The sequence below is a fragment of the Haliotis rubra genome, unplaced genomic scaffold (genome assembly GCF_003918875.1).
Source record: "Haliotis rubra isolate DU_JTF1 unplaced genomic scaffold, ASM391887v1 Scf664, whole genome shotgun sequence".
Taxonomy (NCBI): domain Eukaryota; kingdom Metazoa; phylum Mollusca; class Gastropoda; order Lepetellida; family Haliotidae; genus Haliotis; species Haliotis rubra.
In genome coordinates, this window is record NW_025767373.1 from 114,815 (window position 1) to 126,646 (window position 11,832).

Genomic DNA, 11,832 nt, shown 5'->3' on the forward strand with positions numbered 1-11,832 from the left:
GTCTCAGAAATTTTAAACTGCGTACAAACAATAACACTGATTTGTGAGAAGGAAAGAAGACACTGTTCAAATAGGAAAATAAAACAGGGGGCGCAAGTAACGACCACTAATCCAAGAGGCTTGTTTTTGAAGAATGAGGTATCTCCCTGCCTTTACTGTTATGAGGCCAAGACCTTAACTGCTTCCAGTTCAAATGTACCTGTGGTTTTCTCGTATTGGTTTATGTCCCTGTGACTTATGTCTAGAGTAAAGCGAGGATTATACTGGTTATATATATATATATATATATATATATATATATATAACAAGCGTCACATTAACCTACCTATGTGGTATGATAGTATTACAACAGTTAAAGTATGTGCTGAAATTTTAGTGCACATATTTTTTAAATGGTTATGTAGTTCATTGTTGCCAGCTTTAATAACATCTTCCTCATCACTTGAATTCAGTTTAGTGGAGGGTTCTGTCAACGTCGATAATTAAAACGACTTATTCATCTGCAAAATAAAACAATAAAAGTGAAAAGAAAATTACAAACGTGATGATGTCGTTTAGTCACGTAGAACTATAAGTAAGGTTTGTTTATACAGGTAGGCACTAAGTTTTTCTCCCCTTCTCAGAATTCAGTCATGACAAACAAACAAGCGTGTTCTTGAAGGAAACATTTCTCTTGGCACGCAGCTTTCTGTTGTCTTGACCTTATGACGTAGTCTCAAGAACTCGGTCTTTCATTGGTCAAATTGAGTTTGCCCACGCGAAAGGATTTGTATATGTAAATATCAATTAGTAGAGAAAATCACCCATAAGCCGCTTTCCACCTCCGGGCAATTTGACTTTCGCTGGACACTCGAGGGGCTGCGTATAAAACGAAAGAACGGAGTTTTTCTCAGCCTTTATTTAACTTATTTGAACACTGGAAGCATAACTATGTGTCAGGTATGTAGTAGCACGGGTTCTTCTAGCGGAACTATACTGTAATTATGTCATTAACGTTGATCAATATTCATTGATTGAAGTTTGCGTGGCAGTTTATGAGTAATTGTTTCTTACTGCCTTTGTTTTGTGTCAAAGATAGTATAACGTTTCAGGTTTGATAGAGATGTTGTTTTATGATTTGGTTGGTTAATCCGGCAAATCTGTCTGACGAAACACTTAATGATTGCTAGATTAAGAAAGATAACTTGAAACTGTTTATTTTAGAATATTGGCCTACGTGTATGCAGTATAAATCAAACATTAATACTATATCTTTTGAAGCTACTGACTATAACTACTAATTAACGTTGTAATTATATACAAACTTAATCGTTTTTAATTTACATGAATATGACTGCCCCCTGTTCATTTCTCAGAATTTTTTCTTGCATTTCAGAATCAAATTTGTTTTTTCTTGGTGACTGTATTTGTCGTGCTTACGTGTGGACAAATTTTAAATGGTATGTATTTTGTTAACATTAGTTGGCTTAGCTATTTTCACCAGCGGATGATATCAATTGTGTTTCTTTTTTGCCTACTATGGGTTAGTGTTGATATATATTAGTTTGGATTGGATTTTGACGGGATTGTCTGCTTTAACTTCACTGCCTCTGTTTTATAAGGTTACAGCTCTTTTTGTACTCATACATTTAAATCAATCGGACATGTGTTTCGAAAATATACACTATTCACATTTCTTTTTTTTTTGCATTGCGATGCGATGGTATATAATAGGCAGCGGGCGTTTGACGATAAATATCTTCGCTTCAATTAAACAATGATTGCATATCGCAAAAACGAATTGACTCTCACTCAAACGATCAAATTTCGTTTCTCATATTTATGAATTCGTGTATATTTTGTCAGAAAGAATGGTATGTTGTTGTTGTTGTTTTTTATTTCCGATTGTGTACTTTTGTATTAATTTTAAAATAGCAAGAGATATGAACAGAGAAAAAATATTTATCACATCATATCTATAGTTAAAACTAATAGTCCTTACAAACACAAAATACACCTAAGTAAGACCAGCTAACTTAATGGTACTAAATACTCTGATACTGATTATAAGTCAAATAGTAAAACCTTTCAAAATGGTAAATTCAGAAAATATTATCCATATGTCATTCAGAATGCCGTAGAGGGGTAAAACGACCTCACCCAACTCAGGAAAACGCCTATCAGATTTTCTCCCGGAACGGTTGGAGATCGCAATGGATCGACCAAGAGTGTAACCTGTACCAGATATACGACCACGATGCTTGTCAGTGTAGGGATGGGTACAGGAGGACCACCACCCCACCCCCACCCACTACCACTCCTGTTCCTGCCACGCCCGTCCCTGATGAAGACCAAGAGGTGGAGGGCCCCAACTGCAACTTCCACCAACCCCACCCAGACAACCCAAGCATGTATGCCAGGAAGACTGACAACGGCTGGATCACGGAAGACTGCAACTGGCCCTTCTACACCGGCCTGATCTGGGACCAGAAGACCTGCAGGTGTGAGTGGGGCCCGGATAGGACCTTCCCACCTCGCAGGGTGGAGCAAAGTCAAGGTAGGACCTTGGTAGGAATGACATAAATGAGAAAGTTGGTTTTATAGCTTCTCTTAACCGTATTTCAGCTATATCAAAGAGTTTTAGCTTAATGTGGAAGGATGGCAGAAGTGATTCAGGCCCCGATTTCTCAAAACAAACTTAAGTCTGAGTTTTGAATTAAGTTAGAGTTTTTACTCAAATTTGAGAAAATGCATTTCCCAGAATGAACTGAAATTGATGTTAAACTCAAACATAGTAGACAATTAGAGTTTGGTTGATAGATTACTTTAGTTGTTTGGGCGTTTGTATTTTAAAAATGCAGTTGAGTTAAAAATTCAGCAGTTTCAAACTGTCAAACTCAGTTTGAAATTTGAGTAAAAACATAACTTTGTTTGTAGAAATTGGGGCCAGGTCTCCGACATGAATACATGACAATTTTTTGGATAACAACTTCTTTTTATTCTTTACACCTGATATTCTTGTGGACGATGCTGTGGTACTGGTTGATGTCTCCGACGTTTCCTGTTTTGAGTTTGGTGTTGACAAACCTAGAAACACAGTCGGGGCTAACCAGGATTAAATCCCACCATCGCAGGTTTCTGACCAGTGAAGATCCTGGTTACAATTGGTCTTCAGCTACCCATGCTTGTCGTAAGAGGCGACTAACGGGATCGGGTGGTCAGGCTCGCCGACTTGGTTGAAACATTATGGTATCCCAATTGCGTAGATCTATGCTCATGATGTTGATTACTGGCTTTGTAAGGGATAACATAAGGGTACGCTTACGTGTACGGCGTTTATCTGTTTAAACAAGAGGTAAGCATCCAGTGGATACCCGTCTTGGGTTTTTGTAATGTGCCAGTCATGCAGGTGGTATGGATGTGATTGCTGTTAGATATCAAAACGTAGGGCAATAACGGTGGTCCCATTGCAGGATAGTGAGTGAGTGAGTTTATATTTAGCGTCACATCGGCAATGTTGCAGCCATATCGTGACGAGAACAATTTATTTTTTATATCAATATTAGTGTGTGCATTGCAGGATAGTATCTTTTACTAATATAAAGATATCCTGACTATTGTCTTATACCGTGTTTGCAATATTACAGCATTGTAACGTCGGGAGACAGCAGAACTTGGCTTCACGCCTGTCCATGTAAGGAATCGAACCCGACTCTTGCGAACGTGTTCGATTTCCGATATGAACAGGGCGGTTGGATAGCCTAGTGGTTAAAGCGTCAGTTCGTCACGCCGGAAATCCTGGTTCGATCCTCCACATGGATACATTTTGTGGAGCCCATTTCTGGTGTCCTGCTGTCGTGATATTGGAATATTGCTAAACTCTCACTCCCGCAAAATATGTGAAACTCTCAAAGCTATATTTGCGACACTCCCTCAAGATTATCAATATTTTCGAATGTGTATTTCTTACAGCTGTTCCTTCACCATGCCTCGTGATGTTAAACATGACCTTTGACCAAGCCATCGAGGAGCTGTCACGTGGTCTATGGCTCAAACGAACCAGGCCCGACAACTCCCGTATCGTGCAGGATCCAACCGCTGTTGGTGGCGGCTGTGCCTTGTTCCAAGACTCCACTGTCGCAATCCCTTTCTTCAAGAGCAACACCCTGGGCAAGTCTTTCCACATCACCTTCCGTTTCAAGCCCTGTGACAACAACCCCTCGGCGGAGATAACTGTGATTCACAACGGCTGCTCCGATGTGAACAAACTGCCCCCAACACTGAGAGTGTCGTACAGGCCCTGGTCCAGAGAGTTCTCGATGGAGTTCGAATCCGAAAATGACGTTCAGCCATCAAGGGAGGGATGCACCTTGACAGAATCGGTAGGAACGATATGTCCATACCGCGGAAGGAATGATGGCCCTACTAAATAACGATAATAAAGATATTTCTACGGTATTTGTACAGCATCGCACTAGAAACGATATTTGTACAGCATCGCCGTAGGGACCATATTTGTACAGCATCGCTGTAGAGACGATATTTGTACAACATCGCTGTAGGGACGATACTTGTACATGATCGCTGTACGGACGATACTTGTACAGCATAGCTGTACAGACGATACTTGTACAACATCGCTCTGGGGACGATACTTGTACAACATCGCTGTAGAGACGATACTTGTACAACATCGCTGTACGGACGATACTTGTACAGCATCGCTGTAGGGATAATACTTGTACAACATCGCTGTAGGGACGATATTTGTACAACATCGCTGAGGGACGATAGGGACGATATTTGTACAACATCGCTGTAGGGACGATATTTGTACAGCTTGTACAACATTGCTGTACGGACGATATTTGTACAGCATCACTGTAGGGACGATATTTGTACAACATCGCTGTAGGGACGACTTATACAACATCGCTGTAGGGACGATATTTGTACAGCATCGCTGTAGACGGACGATATTTGTACAACATCGCTGTAGGGACGATATTTGTACAACATCGCAGACGATACTTGTACAACATCGCTGTAGAGACGATACTTGACGATACTGTTGTACAGGGACGATACAGCTGTAGGGACGATACTTGTACAACATCGCTGTACGGACGATATCGCTTTGATACTTGTACAACATCGCTGTACGGACGATACTTGTACAACATCACTGTAGGGACGATACTTGTACAACATCGCTGTACGGACGATATTTGTACAACATTGCTGTACAGACGATATTTGTACAACATCGCTGTAGGGACGATACTTGTACAACATCACTGTAGGGACGATACTTGTACAACATCGCTGTACGGACGATACTTGTACAACATCGCTGTAGGGACGATACTTGTACAACATCGCTGTACGGACGATACTTGTACAACATCGCTGTAGGGACGATACTTGTACAACATCTGTACGGACGATATTTGTACATGATCGCTGTAGGGACGATACTTGTACAACATCGCTGTACGGACGATACTTGTACAACATCGCTGTAGGGACGATACTTGTACAACATCGCTGTAGGGACGATATTTGTACAACATCGCTGTAGGGACGATACTTGTACATCATCGACGATACTTGTACGATACTTGGCATCGCTGTACGGACGATATTTGTACAACATCGCTGTACGGACGATATTTGTACAACATCGCTGTAGGGACGATACTTGTACAACATCGCTGTAGGGACGATACTTGTACAGCATCGCTGTAGAGACGATATTTGTACAACATCGCTGTAGGGACGATATTTGTACAACATCGCTGTAGGGACGATACTTGTACAACATCGCTGTAGGGACGATACTTGTACAACATCGCTGTACGGACGATACTTGTACAACATCGCTGTAGGGACGATCCTTGTACAACATCGCTGTAGGGACGATACTTGTACAACATCCCTGTACGGCCGATACTTGTACAACATCGCTGCACGGACGACACTTGCATACCTTCGTGGTACGGACGATACTTGTACAACATCGGTGTACGGATATATTTGTACATGATCGCTTAACGGACGATACTTGTACAACATCGCTGTACGGACGATATTTGTACACGATCGCTGTAGGGACGATACTTGTACAACATCGCTGTATGGACGATACTTGTACAACATCGCTGTGCGGACGATACTTGTACAACATCGCTGTATGGACGATACTTGTACAACATCGCTGTACGGACGATACTTGTACAACATCGCTGTACGGACGATACTTGTACAACATCGCTGTACGGACGATATTTGTATCGCTGTAGGGACGATCACTGTACGGACGATATTTGTACATGATCGCTGTACGGACGATACTTGTACAACATCTCTGTACAGACGATACTTTTACAACATCGCTGTAGGGACGATATTGTACAACATCGCTGTAGAGCCGATACTTGTACAACATCGCTGTAATGACGTTATTTGTACAGCTGTAGGAACGATATTTGTACAAAATCACAGTACGAACGATAATTTTACAGAATCGTGGTAGCAACCATTTCGACATCTCTACAAAGTGGCGATAATAACGATACTTTATATCGTTTTTGAAGGATCTTTCTCCATCATCTGTTGTCTGTACAGCAACATTGGTCTCTGCCTCATGACTCTCCTTCTAATGAACACCTTCCCTGCACAGTGGGGGCTCCATGTAAAATGTTCATGAGTAGGAGGAATAAACTTTCAGTATGTTATGCTTACGTAAATTCTCCAGTAAGTTCAGAAGATGACAGCGAAGTATAAACACCCATGTGTTCGTATGTCCATTGACATTTGCCTGTTGTGCACGTGATATAACTATAAGTTGTGCATACTGTTTCAGGGAACTGGCTGGAATGATGTGGACATCCGGTATGAAGATAACTTCCTGGAGGTCAGCGTCAACAACGCCATCTGTATCAGATCCAGCCTCTTTTCAGGTCAGTGAAAACTCGCGACAGCGTGCATCCCATTTATCACCCTGTGTCATTATTTGCGATACTATAAATGTGCTGTCGTGATGTGAAAACACGGGAAGGTGTGCAAGTGATTTGTGTGTAGATTCAAAGTTGCCGTAAGGTTGCATTGTGCAAGTGGTTTGTGTGCTGTTGTTGTTTGCCTTTATGTTGCATTGGGAAAGTGGTTTGTGTGTTGTTGGTTGCCTTTAGGTTGCATTGTGCAAGTGGTTTGTGTGTTGTTGGTTGCCTTTATGTTGCATTGTGTAAGTGGTTTGTGTGTTGTTGGTTGACTTTAGGTTGCATTGTGTAAGTGGTTTGTGTGTTGTTGCTGGTTGCTATTAGGTTGCATTGTGTAAGTGGCTTGTGTGTTGTTGGTTGCCTTTAGGTTGCATTGTGTAAGTGGTTTGTGTGTTGCTGGTTGACATTAGGTTGCATTGTGTAAGTGGTTTGTGTGTTGTTGGTTGCCTTTAGGTTGCATTGTGCAAGTGGTTTGTGTGCTGTTGTTGTTTGCCATTAAGTTGCATTGTGCAAGTGGTTTGTGTGTTGCTGGTTGTCATTAGGTTGCATTGTGCAAGTGGTTTGTGTGTTGTTGTTTGCCATTAAGTTGCATTGGACAAGTGGTTTGTTTGTGTGTTGCTGGTTGCCTTTAGGTTGCATTGTGCAAGTGGTTTGTGTGTTGTTGGTTGCCATAAGGTTGCATTGTGTAAGTCGTTTGTGTGTTGTTGGTTGCCTTTATGTTGCATTGTGTAAGTGGTTTGTGTGTTGTTGGTTGACATAAGGTTGCATTGTGTAAGTGGTTTGTGTGTTGTTGCTGGTTGCTATTAGGTTGCATTGTGTAAGTGGTTTGTGTGTTGCTGGTTGACATTAGGTTGCATTGTGTAAGTGGTTTGTGTGTTGCTGGTTGACATTAGGTTGCATTGTGTAAGTGGTTTGTGTGTTACTGGTTGACATTAAGTTGCATTGTGTAAGTGGTTTGTGTGTTGCTGGTTGACATTAGGTTGCATTGTGTAAGTGGTTTGTGTGTTGCTGGTTGATATTAAGTTGCATTGTGTAAGTGGCTTGTGTGTGTTGCTGGTTGCCACAAGGTTGCATTGTGTAAGTGGCTTGTGTGTTGCTGGTTGCCATTAGGTTGCATTGTGTAAGTGGTTTGTGTGTTGCTGGTTTCTATTAGGTTGCATTGTGTAAGTGGTTTGTGTGTTGCTGGTTGACATTAAGTTGCATTGTGTAAGTGGTTTGTGTGTTGCTGGTTGACATTAGGTTGCATTGTGTAAGTGGTTTGTGGATTATTGATAGTTGCCATTAGGTTGCATTTTGTAAGTGATTTCTGTGTTGCTGATTGCCTTCCTGTTGCATTGCGTAAGTGGTTTGTGTGTTATTGGTTGCCATTAGGTTGCATTGTGTAAGTGGTTTGTGTGATGTTCTTGATTGCTTTTAGGTTGCATTGTGTAAGTGGTTTGTGGATTATTGATAGTTGCCATTAGGTTGCATTTTGTAAGTGATTTCTGTGTTGCATTGTGATTGCCTTGTGTTATTAGGTTGCATTGTGTAAGTGGTTTGTGTGATGTTGTTGGTTGCCATTAGGTTGCATTGTGTAAGTGGTTTGTGTATTGTTGCTGGTTGCCTTTAGGTTGCATTGTGTAAGTGGTTTGTGTGTGTTGTTGGTTGCCATTAGGTTGCATTGTGTAAGTGGTTTGTGTGTTGTTGGTTGCCTTTAGGTTGCATTTTGTAAGTGGTTTGTGTGTGTTGTTGGTTGCCATTAGGTTGCATTGTGTAAGTGGTTTGTGTGTTGTTGGTTGCCATTAGGTTGCATTGTGTAAGTGGTTTGTGTATTGTTGTTGGTTGCCATTAGGTTGCATTGTAAGTGGTTTGCCATGTGCATTGTTGTTGGTTGCCATTAGGTTGCATTGTGTAAGTGGTTTGTATTATTATTGTTGCTGGTTGCCTTTATGTTGCATTGTGTAAGTGGTTTGTGTGTTGTTGGTTGCCATTCGGTTGCATTGTGTAAGTGGTTTGTGTGTTGTTGTTTGCCTTTAGGTTGCATTGTGTAAGTGGATTGTGTGATGGTGTTGGTTGCCATTAGGTTGCATTGTGTAAGTGATTTGTGTATTGTTGGTTGACTTTAGGTTGCATTTTGTAAGTGGTTTGTGTAATGTTGCTGGTTGCATTGTGTAAGTGGTTTGTGTGCTGTTGCTGTTTGCCATAAGGTTGCATTGTGTAAGTGGTTTGTGTGATGTTGCTGGTTGCCTTTAGGTTGCATTGTGTAAGTGGTTTGTGGTTGATAGGTTGCATTGTTGGTTTTGCCTTTAGGTTGCATTGTGTGTATTGTTGCTGGTGCCATTAGTTTTGTGTATTGTTGTTGGTTGCCATTAGGTTGCATTGTTGTAAGTGGTTTTGTGTTGATGTTGTTGGTTGCCATTAGGTTGCATTGTGCATTGTGTAAGTGGTTTGTGTGATGTTGTTGGTTGCCTTTAGGTTGCATTGTGTAAGTGGTTTGTGTGATGTTGTTGGCTGTGTTGGATTGCCTTTAGGTTGCATTGTGTAATTGGTTTGTGTGGATGTTGTTGGTTGCCTTTAGGTTGCATTGTGTAAGTGGTTTGTGTGTTGTTGGTTGCCTTTAGGGTTGCATTGTGTAAGTGGTTTGTTTTGTGTTGTTGTTTTGCCTTTTAGGTTGCATTTTGTAAGTGGTTTGTGTGAAAGTGGTTTGTGTGTTGTTGGTTGCCATTAGGTTGCATTGTGTAAAGTGGTTTGTGTATTGTTGTTGGCCATTAGGTTGCATTGTGTAAGTGGTTTGTGTGATTTAGGTTGCCTGCATTGTGTAAGTGGTTTGTGTGATGTTGTTGGTTGCCATTAGGTTGCATTGTGTAAGTGGTTTGTGTGTTGTTGTTGGCCTTAGGTTGCATTGTGTAAGTGGTTTGTGTGATGTTGTTGGTTGTCATTAGGTTGCATTGTGTAAGTGGTTTGTGTGATGTTGTTGGTTGCCATTAGGTTGCATTGTGTAAGTGGTTTGTGTGATGTTGTTGGTTGCCATTAGGTTGCATTGTGTAAGTGGTTTGTGTGATGTTTCTGGTTGACAGTAGGTTGCATTGTGTAAGTAGTTTGTGTGATGTTGTTGGTTGCCTTAAGGTTGCGCTGTGTGAAGGCTGTGTGTGTTGTACGCTGCAACACATCCTTCATAATTGTAGGTTGTAGTGAAACAGTTCATGTCAGTAGGTGTGACTGAATGTTGAAGTGAGGTTGCTTTTTACGAGTGAAGCTTTGCAGTTGTAAGTTACACCGAGTGCTGCACCCAATGTTGCTAGATTTGTTCAGGTGAGCACTTGGCTTGTATTAGTGACGGGTGCCAAGTGGTAATATCACCATATTAACAATTGTTTATGATTCAGACGGAATCGAACACTTTGCTTGATGCAGAGCTTTCTTTTGATTACGTAAACGTTTTCTCGCATATAATATAGGAAATTGAAGTCAAACCACTCTGGGTGGTAACTGCTCTTTGAATGGTCTTATCAAGAACCTTGCAATTCACATTTTGGTCCGATTTGGTCAGTGTAACTATTCAAATATTCGTACTTTTCAGGGGACATCAAGACAACTGACTGCCCCTTGACGCTCCCTGGGGAAAAATCATGTGTTCACCTTGACGAGGTTTGTAAATGTGATGTTTACTTTGTTTTCGGAAAGAGTGCGTGAGTTCAATATAACGCCGTTTTAGCAATATTCCAGCAATATCACGGCGGGGGACACCAGAAATGGGCATCACAATTGTACCTATGTGTGGAATCGAACCCGGGTCTTCGGCGTGACAAGCGAACGCTTTAATCCCTAGGCTACCCCACCGCTATTCACTCGGGAAGAGTGAGTGAGTGAGTATGGGTTTAACCGGTTTTATCAATGTTTCAGCAATATCACTATGGGAGCAGCAGTAAATTGGTTTCAAAAGTTTTATCAATTTTGGCATCGAACAACTCTGCTCAACCTACCCGAATGATCACGAACGAATTTCATAGCATGGAGTTGGCATTCGCGTTTCATATGTTATTTCCAATAACTAATAAAAATACTAGTATACAAATAATTGTCTGTAAGTTTATTCAGTTAAACGAATTCCTTGGTGGACTTATAAACCTAGATATACACCTCACTGAGGTAATTGCATGCTGTCTGTGACATGAACTTGTACGTTTGCTGTACTTGCATATGTATAACGGCAGAATATGCTCTGTATGTGGCATCATCTCTTTCCAGATGGTAATCACACGTGGTTGCCCGCAACAGTAAAATACTACCAGAATGTGTCTCATCAGGAGCCCTATGTCCGGGTCACTGGACCAGTGGCCTTGACCCTTGATTTTTCAAGATGGAGGAACGAGTTATTTTATTCCATTCTCAATGTGACTTTTGTCGTCCAGTGGGCCAGAAGTAATTCCCTTCTGTGGCCTCTCTCCACAAGTATTGCATGCGTGTTGTTTTCTGCATGTGTGAGTTATTTTTGTCGTGTAGTTTATAGCATTAGAATCACCACAATGTACAAATAATTTAAATGTATTGTCGCTATTAAATCCATGCCACAAGTGAGATATCACTATCGTGTTGTTTGTCAAAGGGAGATTTTACCAGCCAACTGAATACCGCTACAAAGCCTTACGAACAGTTTAAGAACTTAAGAAAGGTTTGTCAGTAGTGATATATTTTTCACCTCTTATTATAGTATTCATCAGAGGTTTTCGTTCGCGGGTGAGAATTGTGCACTGTTGTCAAAAAGGTCGATTTAAATTAATTAAAGATCTAAATGAGTAGTTTTAATGACGGGGTTTTAATGCCAGTTAGTGATTTATGTATTTGTACCCCCCTGGAGTATATTTGATCTTTAAGG

The 11,832-nt window shown here is 41.1% G+C and overlaps 1 protein-coding gene across 1 annotated transcript; it reads left to right on the forward strand.

The window, feature by feature from the left end:
* The first annotated feature begins 288 nt into the window (after positions 1-288).
* LOC124257529 lies at positions 289-11,534 on the forward strand. Its single transcript, XM_046691622.1, has 6 exons — positions 289-1,439; positions 2,111-2,536; positions 3,952-4,361; positions 6,845-6,941; positions 10,537-10,604; positions 11,205-11,534. Exons 2-6 carry the CDS (start codon positions 2,389-2,391, stop codon positions 11,235-11,237), a joined length of 756 nt encoding a protein of 251 aa, XP_046547578.1. The 5' UTR covers positions 289-1,439; positions 2,111-2,388; the 3' UTR covers positions 11,238-11,534.
* The last annotated feature ends 298 nt before the right edge of the window (positions 11,535-11,832 follow it).